At 43.8% G+C, this 17,677-nt stretch overlaps 1 protein-coding gene across 1 annotated transcript; it reads left to right on the top strand.

Moving 5' to 3' along the window:
• Positions 1–1,796: 1,796 nt before the first annotated feature.
• MRI1 (methylthioribose-1-phosphate isomerase 1) lies at positions 1,797–6,855 on the top strand. Its single transcript, XM_083613906.1, has 6 exons — positions 1,797–1,957; positions 3,111–3,352; positions 3,436–3,605; positions 4,101–4,277; positions 5,161–5,385; positions 5,939–6,855. Exons 1-6 carry the CDS (start codon positions 1,826–1,828, stop codon positions 6,070–6,072), a joined length of 1,080 nt encoding a protein of 359 aa, XP_083470032.1. The 5' UTR covers positions 1,797–1,825; the 3' UTR covers positions 6,073–6,855.
• Positions 6,856–17,677: the final 10,822 nt, after the last annotated feature.

Raw genomic sequence — 17,677 nt, 5'->3', positions numbered from 1 at the left:
GCCTGGGTTTCCCCAGCCACTCTGGGCAACTTCCAACAAAATATTAAAATATAATAGTCCGTAAATTATTAAAAGCTTCCCTAAACAGGGCTACCTTCCGATGTCGTCTAAAAGTCTGGTAGTTGATTTTCTCTTTGACATCTGGTGGGAGGGCGTTCCACAGGGCAGGCACCACTACCGAGAAGGCCCTCTGCCTGGTTCCCTGTAACCTCACTTCTTGCAGCGAGGGAACCGTCAGAAGATCCTCGGTGCTGGATTTCAGCATCCAGGCTGAACAATGGGGGTGGAGACGCTCCTTTAGGTATACTGGGCTGAGGCCGTTTAGGGCTTTAAAGGTCAGCACCAGCACTGTGAATTGTGCTCAGAAACGTACTGGGAGCCAATGTAGGTCTTTCAAGACCGGTGTTATGTGGTCTCAGTGGCCACTCCCAGTCACCAGTCTAGCTGCCACATTCTGGATTAGTTGTAGTTTCCAGGTCACCTTCAAAGGTAGCCCCACAAAGAGCGCATTGCAGTAGTCCAAGTGAGAGATAACTAGAGCATGCACCACTGTGGTGAGACAGTCCTTGGGCAGATAGGGTCTTAGCCTGCAGACCAGGTGGAGATGGTAGACAGCTGCCCTGGACACAGAATTGACCTGCACCTCCATGGACAGCTGTGAGTCCAAAATGACTCCCAGGCTGCGCACCTGGTACTTCGGGGCACAGTTACTCCATTCAGGACCAGGGAGTCCTCCACACCTGCCCGCCTCCTGTCCCCCAAAAACAGTACTTCTGTCTTCTCAGGATTCAGCCACAATCTGTTAGCCACCATCCATCCTCCAACTGCCTCCATACACTCACACAGGACCTTCACTGCCTTCACTGGTTCTGATTTGAAAGAGAGATAGAGCTGGGTATCATCTGCATACTGATGAACATCCAGCCCAAACCCCCTGATGATCTCTCCCAGTGGCTGCATGTAGATGTTGAAAAGCATGGGGGAGAGGACGGAACCTGAGGCACCCCACAAGTGAGAGCCCAGGGGTCTGAACACTTATTCCCCCCCCCCCTTTCTGAACACAGCCCAGGAGGAAGGAGCGGAACCACTGTATGACAGTGCCCCCAGCTCCCAGCCCCTCTAGACGGTCCAGAAGGATATTATGGTTGATGGTATCAAAAGCCGCTGAGAGATCCAGCAGAACTAGGAAACAGCTCTCACCTTTGTCCCTAGCCCACCGGAGATCATCGACCAGTGCAACCAAGGCAGTTTCAGTCCCATGATGAGGCTTGAATCCCGACTGGAAGCTTGTTTGAACAAGAAACCAAGCCTTTAGTGTCATTGGCCTAGTCCTGTGGAACGCCTTGCCACTAGAGATTCAGTGAGCACCTTCTGCACCAACTTTTAAACGCCTGCTGAAAACTTTTTCTTCAGCCAGGCCTATGCAGGCAAGTAAGAGTACATCCATCCCGCAAAATGGTCTATTGATGTTTTTAATTTCTTTTTTGCTTTTAGCTTGTTCTTAACTTTTTACGATGTTATTGTTTGGTTTTATATCGACATAAACTTCTGCGATATATTTTTATGATGCAGCGTTATATAAATATTCTTACAAATAAATAATAAATAACTCAGCGGTAGACGAATAGAAAAGAAGGAGAAGAAGCAAGGATCCTTTGCCCTAGTGGAGCTTTTGGGGTCAGCAGTGGGGCATATTCGAAGGGACTTGAAAATGGTTCTTCCTAGGACCCAGCGCAGCTTCTCGGCCGCGGGCAGAAGCACCCACGCGGGCTGCTTCCTCTCCGCTTCTCGCTCCGCCTCCCGCAGCCCAGCCTCGGAAGCAGCCATGAGTTTGGAAGCGATCCGCTACCGCAGGGGATCCCTGCAGATCCTCAACCAGCTCCTGCTGCCCCAGCAGAGCCTCTACGAGGAAATCGGCAGCGTCGAGGACGGCTGGAGAGCCATCCGCGCCATGAAGGTGCTACGACGGGGAAGGGGAAACGCCTAAGGGACCCGAGCGATCTTGGGGCTCCGCGTGCTGCTCCCCGGCTGTGGTCTCGCACCTTTATCAGCTGCACAGCAGGCAGCGGTTCAACCGGAGAAGCTCTTGCCACGTGGAGGAGCAGTGATAGGGGAAAACAACTCCCTTTTGAGTGCCCGCCCGCAGTTTGGGCGGTAGAGCTGCGGGACTGTTTATCCTCCGGATAAAAGAACCCCGACAAAGAGTGGCAGGCAGAGGATCCAGAAGTGAAGGCATATGAGCAGGATATTTCCCGCCCCGCCCCCCCGTATTGTGGGGGGAGGCAAAACATTACCGGCCGAAAAGAATGGGGTTCATCGTGTGCAGAGGTGGATTTTCTTTTAAAAAGGCAGGACACTTGGTTTTCTCCTTCGTGGCCAAAAATAAAGTCTGTAATTCCTGCTTACGCGAAGAGTTCCTTAGCAGTCGCGCATTCAGAGTTGAGCTGATGCAGCTCCTGTTCAAAAAGTCGTTCGCAGGAAACTAGCGTGACAGGCAGGGTTTGTTTCTATTTATAAAGACAGGCCTGAGGAACCTTTGACCTTCCAGATGTTGCCGAACTACAATTTCTTGTTGGGGCCGATGGGAACTACAAAATGGAGTGGGGTGGATGGGAACTGTAGTTCAGCTACATCTGGAGGGCTAAAAGTTATCCATTACCTGGTTTAGAACATGCAATCTCTTCTCCCCCCACTGAAGGTCTGAAGTAAAGCAGGCCAACAAGAACTGACCACATATGATTCTGCTGTTTAACATGCTAATTGCTATCCATGTTCTTTAACTTGTTTTCTCCTAAAGTTCCCATAAGAGGCCATTAAAAATCAGTTCCCTACGGCACATTCTGTGTTAGGAGTGACATAAAAAAATTATCACACGTAATCTACATGCCAGTTGAACTGTGTGCAGCATTGCCATGTGCCTTGTGGAGAAGACACGTGTGTTCAAGTGCACTTCGCACATGCTAGAAGGATCCGTCTCCCAAACGAAAATGCTTTTCAACTGCCTGTTCTGGGGCAGGCTGTAGGTAGCCCTGAGGGACAAATTAAAGTGAATCACAACTCCTCATTTCCTGTGTAGTATGGCGCTTACACTTCAGTTTCCTTTCCCTTAGGTGCGAGGTGCTCCGGCCATCGCCATTGTCGGCTGCCTGAGTCTTGCAGTGGAGCTGCACACAAAAGGAAACGCAGAGCAGACTGTGGGCAGCCTTGAAAAATTTGTGGCAGACTCGCTGCGCTACCTAGAGAGTGCCCGTCCTACTGCTGTTAACATGGCCCGGGCAGCTCAGGAGCTGGGCCACTTTGTTCGCCAGGAGGCCAAGCGTGAAGGGAGCACTGTGGAGAGTTTGCAAGAAAGGTGAGGGCTCAACAGCTTCCCAGTCTCCCCACACCTTTTTTTTTAGGTGAGAACACACAGGTCAATGTAACCTCTTGTCACAGCGTGATCAGCTGGGCGGAAGCCATGTTGGATAAAGACCTGAAAGACAACAGAAGCATCGGGGAGCATGGGGCACGCCACCTCCTGCAGCACATAGGGAAGGACAAGGTGACTGTCATCACCCACTGCAACACGGGCTCACTGGCCACTGCTGGGTATGGCACTGCGCTTGGTAAGTTATAAATTGATAACTCAGGTTACAGACGCTTCAAGTTACAGACTCCGCTAACCCAGAAATAGTACCTCAGGTTAAGAACTTTACTTCAGGATGAGAACAGAAATCGTGCTCCGGTGGTGCAGCGGCAGCGGGAGGCCCCATTAGCTAAAGTGGTACCTCAGGTTAAGAACAGTTTCAGGTTAAGTATGGACCTCTGGAACGAATTAAGTTCTTAACCCGAGGTACTACTGTAGTTCGGAAGCGTCACCTAAGCTTAAGTACAAAACACGGGAAAGGTGACCCACAAAAAAAGGTGGGGCACCTTTCCCATGAGTTGTGGTTTCCTCTCCCAACCCTCTCATATTTTTCTCTGGTTCCCCACTGTCCCTCCCCGGCAGATAAAGGAAGGAGCTAGGAATCCTAGCTGCCCTTCTGAAAAAGCAAGGTTGTATATGGAGTGACACCTGGCACCTTCTCCCTAGTGTCAATATTTATGATGTTGCTTGGTAGGTGTCATTCGCTCTCTGCATGCCATGGGTCGTCTGGAGAAGGTCTACTGCACAGAGACGAGGCCGTACAATCAGGGAGCCCGGCTGACTGCTTACGAGCTAAAGTATGAGGAGATCCCTGCATGCCTCATTACGGACAGCATGGTGGCCGCCCTCATGAAGCAGCTCGTTGGTGCAGGTGAGCGCTGGTGTGCTTCTCTCTCTCTCTCGTCTAGTTTGGCCCTTAGCATTGCATTTTGGTTTAGCAAGGAAGCTTGATATGTAGCAATCAGGCTGCCTTCTGGAGGTAGTTTTGCTATTGGAACAGCTGTTGGTGGCTCGAGCATCTCTTGAACACGGAGGAAGAACTGGGACAATTTAGCCAATGTGGCACACTGGTTTGAGTGAGGAACCCAAGTCTGAGGACGCAGGCCCTCTCAGAGACTCAGGACATTTCCAGCTTTTGAGGCCCTTAAGTCAGTGGCATCTAGTGTCCTCTGGACTTGGCAAGGCTGCTGTAAGGTCACAGGGGTGTGGCCAGTGATGTCACAGGGGTGTGGCCAAGTTGTTCTGCCCCGTCCTCCTTCCTTGTAAACATTCCATGGACACTTAAGCACTGCGATTTTACGATGACTTAGCACTCAACTAAATTTAAAAGTGTCTTACTTTGGTTTAGAAGCGGTGCCTGCTGTCACAGTTGCTCCTCTGCTGAGAGAAAAGTTATGTGGCCTCCACCTGTTCCGATTCTATTTTTTTATCATCTTCCTTTGCAAAGATACAGCGGACACTTAAACATTACAGTTTTATTAATTCTTGGTGCTTAAAAGTGTCCTTCCTTGGTTCAGAAGGGCTACCTGCTGTCAGTGTCTAGAGTGGGCTCATGTCACACTGAATTCCATGGGGATTGCTTTCTCTGTCACCTGTCTTCCAAGGCTAAACATGCCACAGATTGTTAGCATGAGCACTGCTTCACCCATCCTGTAATGGGGAATTTCAAAAGAAATCAAGTGCAGCTTGCAGGTGGGCATTTTTTTAAAGGTGTAAGGGGCTTGTCATCCTCTCTTTCTTTTTTTTTACCCCAGCTGTCATCGTGGGAGCAGACAGGGTTGTTGCCAATGGAGACACTGCGAACAAAATCGGCACCTATCAGCTGGCTATTGCTGCAAAGTACCATGGGATCCCCTTCTATGTGGCAGCACCCAGCACCTCATGTGACCTGACCTTGGAACATGGCGGGAAGATCGTTATTGAGGAGAGGCCAAGTGAAGAAGTGACGCACATCAATGGTGTGCGGGTTGCAGCACCAGGTACCGAAGCGTGGGAAGGACATGTGCAAAGAAATGGGTCATTCAGTGGGACATTTCCATCTTCAGTTGCAGTGCTTTAACAGGTAGACACACCAGGCTCTGTACTCCAGTTTTTACAGTAAGCCTAAATGAAAGTCAAGGAAAAGTGGCTCAAGTATCTCAGAATCCAGCAGACAGCTACTTCTCTTTGGCCAGGCATGGCCATCCTGTGACCTTCCCAATGTTAGACTACAACTCCCATCACCCCTTTCTTTTTCGAGAGGCAAAAATGCATGGGCTCGTTTGGAAGGAAGAGTGGAATGCAAACGTAACAAATGAATAAATCAAAATAAGCAAGCCTTTCCATTTCCACTCCATCCCCATAATGTTTTGATTTACGTATTTAGGGACTAAACATCTCTGAGTTCTTGTGACAATGTGCCTTTTCTTTTGAGGTGTCTGCATCCTATTTGCAACACTGGGATAATGAAACATAGAAGCAGAGATTGGGGGCGTTGAGCTAGGACAACCTTTACCATGCTGTTGGACCGACTGTATTCTTTCTGCTTCCTAGGCATTGACGTTTGGAACCCAGCCTTCGATGTCACCCCTCATGAGCTGATAACTGGTGGCATTATCACTGAATTTGGTGTCTTTGCTCCCGCTGAACTTAAAGCAGGACTGACACAGGCAGCGAAGAAAGTCTGAACATGTTGAGCTGGGCTGCTTTCTGGATTTCTGGAGAAGAGTGTGACAAGGATGAATCAGCTGGAGAGATCAGTATTTGAGCTTGGTGGGATATATTCCTAATTCAGCTCTCTGGCTTTGTATTTATACACTTGTCGATAAATACTTGTTACCATTCCGCCAAACCAGTGGGGTCTATGCAAAGGACACATACTTTCCTTGTGTCTTATGCCGCAGATTGGAAAGCCAGATCAGGGTTGTTCGTGTTTCCATCCAGTTACTGTACAGCATCTGTATTAAATAATACAGAGGATGGTTATCCGGATCCTGAGCCATTTGTGGCTCTTTAGATCCTTTGCTTCTGCCTCAGCCAAGAGAGATGTTCCTCTTTTACTGGAGCAGCAAAGAAGAGTTTGAGACTCGTTCTCACTACACCCTTAGGGCACAACTTAAATCCTTGCATATTCTTTAGCTCCTTCGAAAGAAAGCTGTGAGGTTCCTCTTTGCACAAAAACAAAATTAATTCATGTGTGAGCTTATCTGCCAAATTGTAGCTAGCTGCTTTGGTTTTGCACTCTGTATTTTGCATATTCCCTTTTTCGCTTTGCAGTGTACCATGCTAAAATAGACTTCCTTTGACACAATGTGAAATTGTACGAATGCTGCATTCTACTATTATTTGGCTAGATTGGTGGGCACTAGGGTATTTGGGGGGGGGGGAACACTGTTGATCTGCTTTTCTCTACTGGACTGTGTAGTGCTTTTAAACAGACTCATTAGGTTTTCTAAAAAATACAATAAAAATATTTAAGCTGAATTTTATGTTTTAAACACATGTAAGAAGCATCGTTGAAGGCTTTGTCCTGGAAGGCAGCATATAAATGCCAGGAGTGAAACAAAATAAATTGGGGGGTGGGGGTGGGGAGCCTGGTGTAGGAAGAGGTAAAAGAGTGGAGTGAAAATCCATTTTCTGACAATACCTTCTGTAGTATGCAAGACTTGGTTTTCTGGACCAGACTAAATTTACATCAAATCCAGCACTCTTGTCTTCAAGCTTAGCCCACTAGCTGCCCCTGGGAGGCTTGCAAGCAGGGCAACAGGAGAGTAGCCATGTAACCTTGTTTGGTTGTCTGCTAATTAGAGTGAAATTGTTGCGGAGTTCATATAGGGAACATGAATTATTTGTTTAAAAGAGCTTTTCTGTTTTGTTTTCCTTGTAGGGCACACGGTTATTATTTTATGAATTTTTTAAAGTAATACTATGCAATGTCAAAACATCATTCTCCCCTCCAAAGTTACACTAATATGAATAGGTCTGCTAAGACTTCAGATGGCCTTGTTTAATTATTTCTTCATCGTCTTAATTTAACAATTGTTCCCCTAAAGTCTCACTTGTTTAGTTCTTTGACCCAAGAAGCTGTGATTCTCTGCACAACTGTTCTGTACCCTACTGGTTTTGACTCAGGAAATCTGTACAATACCTCTGTTTCCTGTACTCCCATCTTGAGTACATTTGCATGGCTGAAAAGTCACATTGATTAGCTGTTTATTGCAGAGGAGATGGCAAGCTTGAAAGAGAGTGGCTTGACTCAAGTCCTCTGGTGGATTCGTTGCCAAGTTCAGATTTGGCTGTAGGATTTTCTTGAGCTACTTTCAGCAGGACTTACTTTCATGTATGATCAATACACATGATGCAGGAGAGCTGGGAAATGCCATGAAATGGAGAGTTTTGTAACATTTCTACTAAGTTCCTAAAAAGCTATCTAATAGCTGTTCCAGCTGCTAGCTCTTCTTACTCAAAAGATTTTCCATGAATTTTAGAGAAGGCTCTTCAGTAAACCTCAATTTTGATGAATATGATATGAACAGCATAAATAAATTTAGGAAGTTCTTTACTAAACTAGGTTTCCCCAGCCACTCTGGGGAAGTGGCTTTAAAAGATTAAAAATACATTAAAACAGTCATTATTATTATTATTATTATTAATTTATACCCCGCCCACTTCCCCAGCCACTCTGGGCAGCTTTCAAACAAATATTAAAATACAGTAATGCATCAAACATTAAAGGCTTTCCTATTCAGATGTCTTCTAAAAGTTTGGTAGTTGTTGTTCTCTTTGACATCTGGTGGGAGGGTGTTCCGCAGGGTGGGCGCCACTACCGAGAAGGCCCTCTGCCTGGTTCCCTGTAACTTGGCTTCTTGCAGTGAGGGAACCGCCAGAAGGCCCTCGGCGTTGGACCTCAGCATCCGGGTAGAACGATGGGGGTGGAGACGCTCCTTCAGATATACTGGACTGAGGCCATTTAGGGCTTTAAAGGTCAGCACCAATACTTTGAATTGTGCTTGGAAACGTACTGGGAGCCAGTGTAGGTCTAAGTTAAGGAAATAATCCTCTGCATGAGAAGCTGGAATAAAGCGCACCAATATGAGTTAAGCCATTGTAAAGTCACACCAGGTCCAAATTCTGTGCAGAAGTGAGGCTGCTCCATCTGAAGCCTTGAAAAGGAAAAACACATCTTTAAAACAGTGTTCTGTGTTAGGTCATGTAAGCTAGCTCAATGGTTGCCCCTTCCATGCCTGTTTTGGGAGACTTACACCACCCTTAGCTACTCCAGCATATTATACTCTGGCTGAGTTGGGATTGGGGATTTACCACCAGCTGAGCCAGAGATCTGGTGCATCCTAAGCTCATCCTGCTGGATCTTGCCATAGCGTTGCCTCCTAAGAGTGGTCCAAATCTCACCTCTGCCATGCCAGATTGCTTTATTCAAGCTGCCATCTCTCAGCTTTAGCACCCATTCCAATGTGGGGATAATAAAACTTTTGAAAGGCAATTGTAGAAACCACTGTGATAGTGCATAGGAAATGCTACTAACATTTAACATATGCTATGAAAATGCTGAGTCGTCTTAGCGTCTTAGCAGAAACTCAGCAATCTTGCAGCTGTTAAAATCACAGAAGCTATGCCAGAAAGAGATATGCAAACTTCAGATAGAAAGGAAGGATTTCTGCATGTATGTCAGCCCCATTTTAGGGTCAAATTAGACATGATGCATCTTATGCAACTGGCAATGAATTTTTAAAATTGCAGACATGATGGGGCTCAATTTGGGTAGAGACCCTGACATGATGGTGGTGGGGATTTAATTATTTCAACCCCTCCTGCAGTCCTGTTGAGGTGGGTGCCTACTATCTGCACTGAGAAAAAAAGTTTCCACTGGAGCTCTGCCCTCAATGCAAATAGCAGGGATCGGACCCCAGTCCAGTTCAGGAGCTTGGAGGGAGCAAGGGGTTAATTCCCCCAACTCTTCATGCCAGCACCATGATCTGTATAAGGACCCAAGCAATTAACGTTTCAAAAAGCCATTCGTATAATGGTTAATTTCTGTGAATGTCATCGCATCTAGTTTGGCCCCAAGTCTTTTCCTATCATCTGGGCATAAACCATTCATTTAAAATGTTTAACTTGGCCAGGCAGGGCTTCATGATACATAAGGGATTTCAAATTCCTAACAAAACGAAGGAGGAAAATAGAGGTCAAAGGAATCTCCGTTTATCGTACAGATGAAAATTGCCTCCGGTAGGTTAAGTTGGCTTGATTGACCATCATTTGCAGCAGCTGCAGATCTGACCTTACGCTTTAAAATTTGTTTCATCAGTTAAATGAACTGGATTTGAAGCTTTACCAGTGTGTGTTATGACTGTTACACAGCTAGTGATCAAATTTGCAATAGCAGCCTGATCTGCACAGCTAAGTTGCATTCGACTGAGTCTAATGATTTTTGTTTCACCAACTCACAGATGGGCTCTTGATGCACTGTGTTCATGAAAAGTCCTAATGTGAAAATTTGCTTTAAGGTCAGGGTAATTTAAATAGTCTGTCAAGAGAAGCTTTTAGAAAACCCAGTGTGTGACAATAATCCACAAGATTTCTCATAAGGCATGCCTTATATTAAGCATTGATTTTGGCACCGTTCCTTCAAGGGGAAAACAGCTCTGTCAGCAGTGTGGGGTAATAGTAGGTGTTTTAAAAATAATTTCTTTCTCCAGAAGTTGTAATGCCTATTTAATGGTCTTGTTGGAAAGGGTAAAATCAGTGACTGTTCCTTAAAAAAAAATCAAAAAACACCTGGCATTTCAACTGTATTGTGGGTCAAACAATTAGCAATCACCCAGCAATCGCAGAATATATTCATTACACAGTGCAGATGTTGGTATAACCACCTGAGACTTTGCCAAGACCAGGTTAACCAATAATTTACTCACTACAGTGAGTGATGGCACAGCCTATGTACAGGCTATTGCTCTTGTTTTGTCGCATGCAAGGTGCCATATGTACAGCTTCCAGTTCACAAACAAATACTTTTAAAAAATAATAATAGTATTTTATTCCCACTGTTGCTTGCAGATCTCAATTTTTTTCTTTTCAACAGAAAAATAAACGCCACATGGGTTGTTTTGACTGCTGATCCACATGCAAAAATTAGTGGGAGGGGTTAGGCTTTACCATGGAGCGATTTCACACAAGGAGACTCCAGAAGTAACCAAGAAACCCCCTGGTGCTTTGGGGTTTTGCTTGTGGGCAACGATTCATGCCGCTTGGGGTGAGAGCTTTGGTGAGTTGGAGCATGAGGGTGGAAGGTGTTGCTCAAAAGCCGAACATCAAGAGTCTGATAGTGCAGAGTGGAGCCTCCTTCACGTGAGAGAGACAGAGGGAGGTTGTGGGCTACCCCAGGTGAGAGAGGGAGTGTGGGAGCTCTTGCTAAGGCCATTTGCTTCAGTTGGTTAAAGTCCGCCCTTTCCCCCTGTAGCACAAGAACCTCAGCCACAACCATGGGTTCCCCATCCTTGAATTAAGGATTCAGTGCCCTCTTATTATAGCCTTGGTCTTCAGTCTTTTATTTATTTTATTTTTTAAATAATATTTATTAGAGTTTCAAAGGTTACAAAAAGAAAAAGTAAGAACACCATATTAAACAAAAACAAAACAACATATCACAATAAGGAAAAAAAAGAAAAAGAAGAAAACAGAAAATAAATTCCATTAAAAAACACAGCGAATCTTCCCATAACTTATCTTTCATTTGCTTATTTCCTTGACCTCCTCACACCTCCCTTTTTTGTATTCTAGTTCCGTTAACTATTTCAGCAAATCCTTTCCATCTTTTCCAATTTTTGTCCTGTAATTTATCTTAATATAATGTAACTTTACTTTCCCTCTTTTCACCAATTAACAGTCTGTTTTTTCCTAATCCTTTATAACATTTCTGCTAAAACCACATAATTTCATTCCAACATCCTTCTAACATTCATTAATTTTACAGTGTTTCTGTAAATAGTCTTTAAATTTCTTCCAATCTTCCTCCACCGACTCTTCTCCCTGGTCTCGGTTTCTGCCAGTCATTTCCGCCAATTCCATATAGTCCATCATCTTCATCTGCCATTCTTCCCGGGTGGGTAAATCTTGTGTCTTCCAGTACTTTGCAATAAGTATTCTTGCTGCTGTTGTAGCATACATAAAGAAAATTCTATCCTTCTTTGGCACCAATTGGGTGACCATACCCAGGAGAAAGGCCTCTGGTTTCTTCAGAAAGGTATATTTAAATACCTTTTTCATTTCATTATAGATCATCTCCCAGAAAGTCTTAATCCTTGGGCACGTCCACCAAAGGTGAAAGAATGTACCTTCAGTCTCTTTGCATTTCCAACATTTATTATCGGGCAAATGATAAATTTTTGCAAGCTTGACTGGTGTCATGTACCACCTGTAGATCATTTTCATAATATTCTCTCTTAAGGCATTACATGCCGTGAACTTCATACCTGTGGTCCATAACTGTTCCCAATCAGCCATCATAATGTAATGTCCAACATCTTGTGCCCATTTAATCATAACAGATTTCACCGTTTCATCCTGAGTGTTCCATTTCAACAGCAAGTTATACATTCTTGACAAGTTCTTAATTTTGGGATCTAGCTGTTCTGTTTCCAATTTTGATTTTTCCACCTGGAAGCCAATTGTTTGGCCAAATTATATGCCTCCATTATCTGGTAATAATGAAGCCAATCTCGCACTCTATTTTTTAGTTTTTCAAAACTCTGCAGTTTTAATCTGTCTCCCTCTTGTTCCAAAATTTCCCAATATTTCGGCCATTTGGCCTCCATATTGAGCTTTTTCTGAGCCTTCGCTTCCATTGGTGACAACCACCTTGGGGTTTTATTTTCAAGCAAGTCCTTGTATCTTATCCAGACATTAAACAGTGCTTTTCTGACAATATGGTTTTTAAACGCTTTATGTGCTTTGACCTTATCATACCACAAATATGCATGCCACCCAAATACATTGTTAAAACCTTCTAAGTCCAGCACATCAGTGTTTTCAAGAAGCAGCCATTCTCTCAGCCAGCAAAAAGCAGCTGATTCATAATAAAGTTTTAAGTCTGGCAGGGCAAATCCACCTCTTTCTTTAGCATCAGTTAATATCTTAAATTTTATTTGAGGCTTCTTGCCCTGCCAGACAAATCTAGAAATATCTCTCTGCCACTTCTTGAAACATTCCATTTTATCCACAATTTGCAATGTTTGAAACAAAAACAGCATCCTTGGCAATACATTCATTTTTATCACAGCAATTCGGCCTAGCAATGATAGCTTCAGATTTGACCATATTTCTAAATCCTTTTTCACTTCCATCCAACATTTCTCATAATTATCCTTAAATAAATTCACGTTCTTGGCAGTCATATTAACCCCTAGATATTTCACTTTCTTAACCAGTGTTAATCCTGTCTCCTTCTGAAACCTCTCTCTCTCAATCACTGTTAGATTTTTCTCTAAAACCTTAGTTTTCATCTTATTCAACTTAAATCCCGCTACTTGTCCAAATTCTTGGATCAGTTCCAGTACTCTTTTAGTACTAGATTCTGGCTCCTGTAGTGTCAATACCAGATCATCAGCAAGGTCTTCAGTCTTTTATTTGTAATGTTCTGCCTGCTTTGATATATAACCACTGTGGATCAATTTAGTGGTGGACAGAATTTGTACACCCAAACCTTAACCCCTGTAGTCACTTGTATTGGTCCAAATACTTTTGCATTTATCTACCATAGATTTGTCGAGCATTTCTGAAAACATTTAAAGACTCAGTGAGTGGTGTGTTTCTGCACACACAAACAGAGTAAATTTAAATGTCTGTCCCCTGCACCGTGATTAAGCACCACAGTATTTCAATGTAGCCTCCTTAATTTCTGATACAGTTTGGGGCCACAAATGCCATATGCATTTGTGTTATCAAGGTAGCATTTTAGAGCTACAGGACCTGTTTCATATGATTTGCCCACACACTAAAAGTACATATATTCTGCCACTAGGTGGCATATAGACTCTGTAAACTGTTCTAAAATGATCTCATCAGGAAACTTTATTTTACTGGATTCACTTTTAAGTCATTCAGATTAGTTCAGTAAGTCCACTTACACTATTCATGTTTCTCGTCATTTTACTTGCTCTGTAAAAGCCTTCTTTAAACATAAAAAATGGAGTTTTAATACTGTATGGGCAGAATTCAATACCCTTCTTTTCTTTTTAAAAGAAACTTCATCAGTGGCTACATACACTGTTAATGGATGTATTTTGATATAGTTAAAGTAGAATTAATACTTCCTAAGCCTCGTCTTTCAGAAACTTTCACACACCCTTGCTCATATGTGTGATACCAAACAACATTGCATCCTGCCCCATGTCCAGATGTCTATGTAGAAACGACTCTTCAACAAAGCTGAGAGATGAATTCATGTATTGCATTCCACAATCAAAATACAAAGTTGGAAAAATGTATGTCACATTCCTAATGAGAATAAGAACTAGCCACATAACTTTACTATCAGCACCTTAAACAGCAGGAGAGATGAAGCTCTGCAAACTGCATCCCAAGCTTCTGCCACCATAAAGCTTGTATCCAGCATAACTCTGCCCACACTACATGATGTCCATTTCCTCTCCTTCCCCTAAAAAAAGTAAGGGTAAAAGAACCCTGACAGTTAAGTCCAATCGCAGACGACTCTGGGGTTGCAACACTCATCTCGCTTTACAGGCCATGGCAGCCAGCGTTTGTCTGCAGACAGTTTTTCTTTGTCATGTGGCCAGCATGACTAAGCCACTTCTGGTGCAACAGAACACCGAAACCAGAGCAGTGCACAGAAGTGCCGTTTACCTCCCCGCCAGAGCGGTACCTATTTATCTACTTGCACTGGTGTGCTTTCAAACTGCTAGGTTGGCAGGAGCTGGAACCGAGCAACAGGAGCTCACCCCGCTGTGGGGATTCGAACCACCCACCTTCTGATCAGCAAGCCTAAGAGGTTGAGTGGTTTAGACCACAGTGCCTCCCGCATCCCTCCTCCTTCCCCTACACCCCCCAATCTATCTGGAGCTGATTTTAAAGCATGGAGGGGAAGGGGAATACAATGGGGGGGTCAGATGCATGTCTCTCCCCCCCCATTGTATACCCTTAAATGGGAGCCTCTGAAAAGGGTGAAAAGTCAGTTTGAATCTGAAGCAATAATTCCTAGTTGAATGTTCTTTTATGTAAGCTACATTTGACATATAATATTTCCCCAAAGTAAGGCTTGTTAACCCAAACTACTTTGAGACATTTGAGTATTAGCTTGGTTCAATAATTTCCTGTGCAACTTCCAGACTCTTGTCTGTTATAGCACCCTTGAATTAGCTGACCTTTGCATTTACTGGCATTTATTGTGCAGATGACAACTTCCCTGTGTGCTCGTTTTAGCAGGGATTTTTAGCCAGTGAATATTTCGCACACCCTTTAGAATTAAGCATTTCTTCAACAACAACAATAATAATAAAAGTGCAGCTATTATATTATATTATATTATATTATATTATATTATATTATACAATAATAAAAGTGCAACTAGTTTTTCTTTTCTTTACTTTAAGATAGTTTGTCGCCCTCATCTCATGGGCAGCATAGGAGTATGCTGAATTATCTTGTCTTCATTTGTTCTAAATAGAACCTGATTAATAAGAGGGGCGAATTTCAAATAATTAAAGAAAAAAACATTCTCTGTGCATGAGATGTACCTGCAATCAGTGCTTAGAGGTTAACTACAGTCTATACTGTAATCAAAAATGGAAGGAGCCAGAGTTCATAAAATTGTTCTTCCAGTTTGAATGGCAAAAATTTCTATCCTTTATACATCAAGTTCCAAACAGAACAGAATAAACAGAAGTCCTTGTCACAGGTAGAAACCTGATTTTGTGTGTGTGTCTGTTACTTGAGGGGGACAAGAGATGCAGGCAGATTTATGGGGGAAAGACAAAATCAGGAAGAAATGTGATTGCAGCCATTACAAACCCTGGGAGGTGAACACATTGTGTGTGTGTGTGTGTGTGTGTGTGTGTGTGTGTGTGTGTGTGTGTTTCTATCCCCTTTGAGCTTCCAACTTGTGGAATGTGACTGTCTGAACCAGAGAGCTTTTTTTTTCAATCCATGGAAGCTCCTGACACATTTTGGAGCACTGGAAAAATCAGGGTTCCAAAATGCACAGGTACAAAGCAGCATAGAAAACTGCCTTATACCAAGACCTTATCTCAACTGCCTTAACCCAACAGCCCATCTAGTTCAGTATTACCTACAATGACTGGTTTTCTCCAGGTTTTCAGGCAGGAGTCTGTCCCAGCCCAATGTGGAGATACCAGGCGTTGAAACTGGGGACCTTTTGCATGAAAGACGGATGCTCTTCCCCTAAGCTCCATGGGCACAAGAGGCTCCACACTGCAGAGAGTCACCTTCCACAAGCCAAAAGGTGATAAAAACATCCCTAGAGTGAGCATACTTGCCCCCACTGCTTCCCTTCACATGTTTATTTCCCAGCAGTTGTAACACCTACATAGGGGTTACAAGAAGCAGCAGATGTTGGAGCAGCAGCAGCAGCAGGAGGAGGAGGAGCATTACAGAAGCCAGAAACAGAAGGGAATAAAGACAAAACAATCAGCTGTACTCAGATCAGTTAAAAACAAACAAACACAACAGTGCTGGAGAAAAGGCACAGTGACAAGATCTCGGTAGCGGCAATTTCACTGGTGAAGATGGGTGACAGCCATATTTGAGAAGACAAAATAGAGACCTACATGGGTGGTGGATGTGACTTCAGAGGTTCCTGAAACAAAGAACAGGAGAGTCTGAAGAAAGGAAGATGGAACTCTGGAGGGGAAGGGCAATAAGCTATAAATGCATGGCCGGGGGAGGGGGGGAATGGGGAAGAAGAAGAAGAAGAAGAAGAAGAAGAAGAAGAAGAAGAAGAAGAAGAGGAGGAGGAGGAGTTTGGATTTGATATCCCGCTTTATCACTACCCGAAGGAGTCTCAAAGCGGCTAACATTCTCCTTCCCTTCCTCCCCCACAACAAACACTCTGTGAGGTGAGTGGGGCTGAGAGACTTCAAAGAAGTGTGACTAGCCCAAGGTCACCCAGCAGCTGCATGTGAAGGAGCGGAGACGCGAAGCCGGTTCCCCAGATTACGAGTCCACTGCTCTTAACCACTGCACCACACTGGCTCTCGTATGGAATAGTATGGAATAACAGTACACTTGGGAAGGGGGAGGAAGGAAGGAAGGAAAAATGCCTGTGTGACTGGCCCATAAGGTTTTATGCACATCCTAGTCTTCCTTGGGACTCACATTTGGGGATTTATAATAGCGTATATTATCTGTATGCAAATCAGTGGAGAGACCTATACCCCACAAGGCTCTTCTGCAGAAAACTGTTATGTTGTTTAGCGACTTCTGATTTGCTAACATTTTAACTAAATATTCATGTTTTCCATAGATTCAGTTCAGCCATCAGGAAAAGCAAATTGCTAATGCTTTTAGGGAACCCATTAGTGACAAACAGCAATCTGTGTTTTTAAGGAAGGGAAGCTGTTATTTTAGAGAGCGGAGGCTGTCTGTGCCATTTTTATCCTCTAACAGCAGAAATTCATTTTCCAGGTGTGTTTGCTGAATATTTTACCAGCATTTGCTTCTCAAAGAGGTCAGGGAACTTACAGGAGTAAAATGGCTTGCCATTTATTTTATTGTATATTAAAAAAACCAACACATGTAAGTTAAATGCCTGGATATCTTGGACTAGTAATGAAAGAAATATTTTGCTGTGACTCATTAGTGGTTACTAGCCCCAGTGGCTATGCCTCTGAACGCAACTTGCTAGGAATTACAAGTGGGAAGAGTGCTATTGTACTCCTGCTTGCGGACTTACCCTAGACATCTGGTTGTGAGAGTAGGATGCTGAACTAGATCGGCTTTAAGCCTGATCAAGCAAACTACTCTTACATGCTTATCAAGCAGAGTGTCTGTCACCCAGTGAAAGCCACCTGTCAGGAATATTCTTGAAGAGATCAAAGATGACCCTGAGGTTTGAGAAGCAAAGGTGATATTGTTGACCCACAACAGGAGCAGCAAACTCACGAAGGCGAATGTTTTCACTTCCAAAATGAGCAACTTTATGCTCTTAGCATTTATGCCAACCTAACTTACTTCAGTAGCAGGTGATCATGAGTTCGGATCTCAGTTTAAGGACAGGGTTACATAAATGAACAAATGAATGAA

Source organism: Podarcis filfolensis (genome assembly GCF_964270895.1).
Source record: "Podarcis filfolensis genome assembly, chromosome: 5".
NCBI classification, from domain to species: domain Eukaryota; kingdom Metazoa; phylum Chordata; class Lepidosauria; order Squamata; family Lacertidae; genus Podarcis; species Podarcis filfolensis.
The sequence above is the reverse complement of the archived record's forward strand: the minus strand, read 5'-3'. Positions and strand labels throughout refer to the sequence as shown.

Coding starts and splice junctions, on each gene's coding strand:
- MRI1 (XM_083613906.1), top strand. CDS start 1,826: ATGAGTTTGGAAGCGATCCGCTACCGCAGGGGATCCCTGCAGATCCTC. Junction 1,958..3,110: donor GAGCCATCCGCGCCATGAAG/GTGCTACGACGG, acceptor CCTTTCCCTTAG/GTGCGAGGTGCTCCGGCCAT. Junction 3,353..3,435: donor GTGGAGAGTTTGCAAGAAAG/GTGAGGGCTCAA, acceptor CTCTTGTCACAG/CGTGATCAGCTGGGCGGAAG.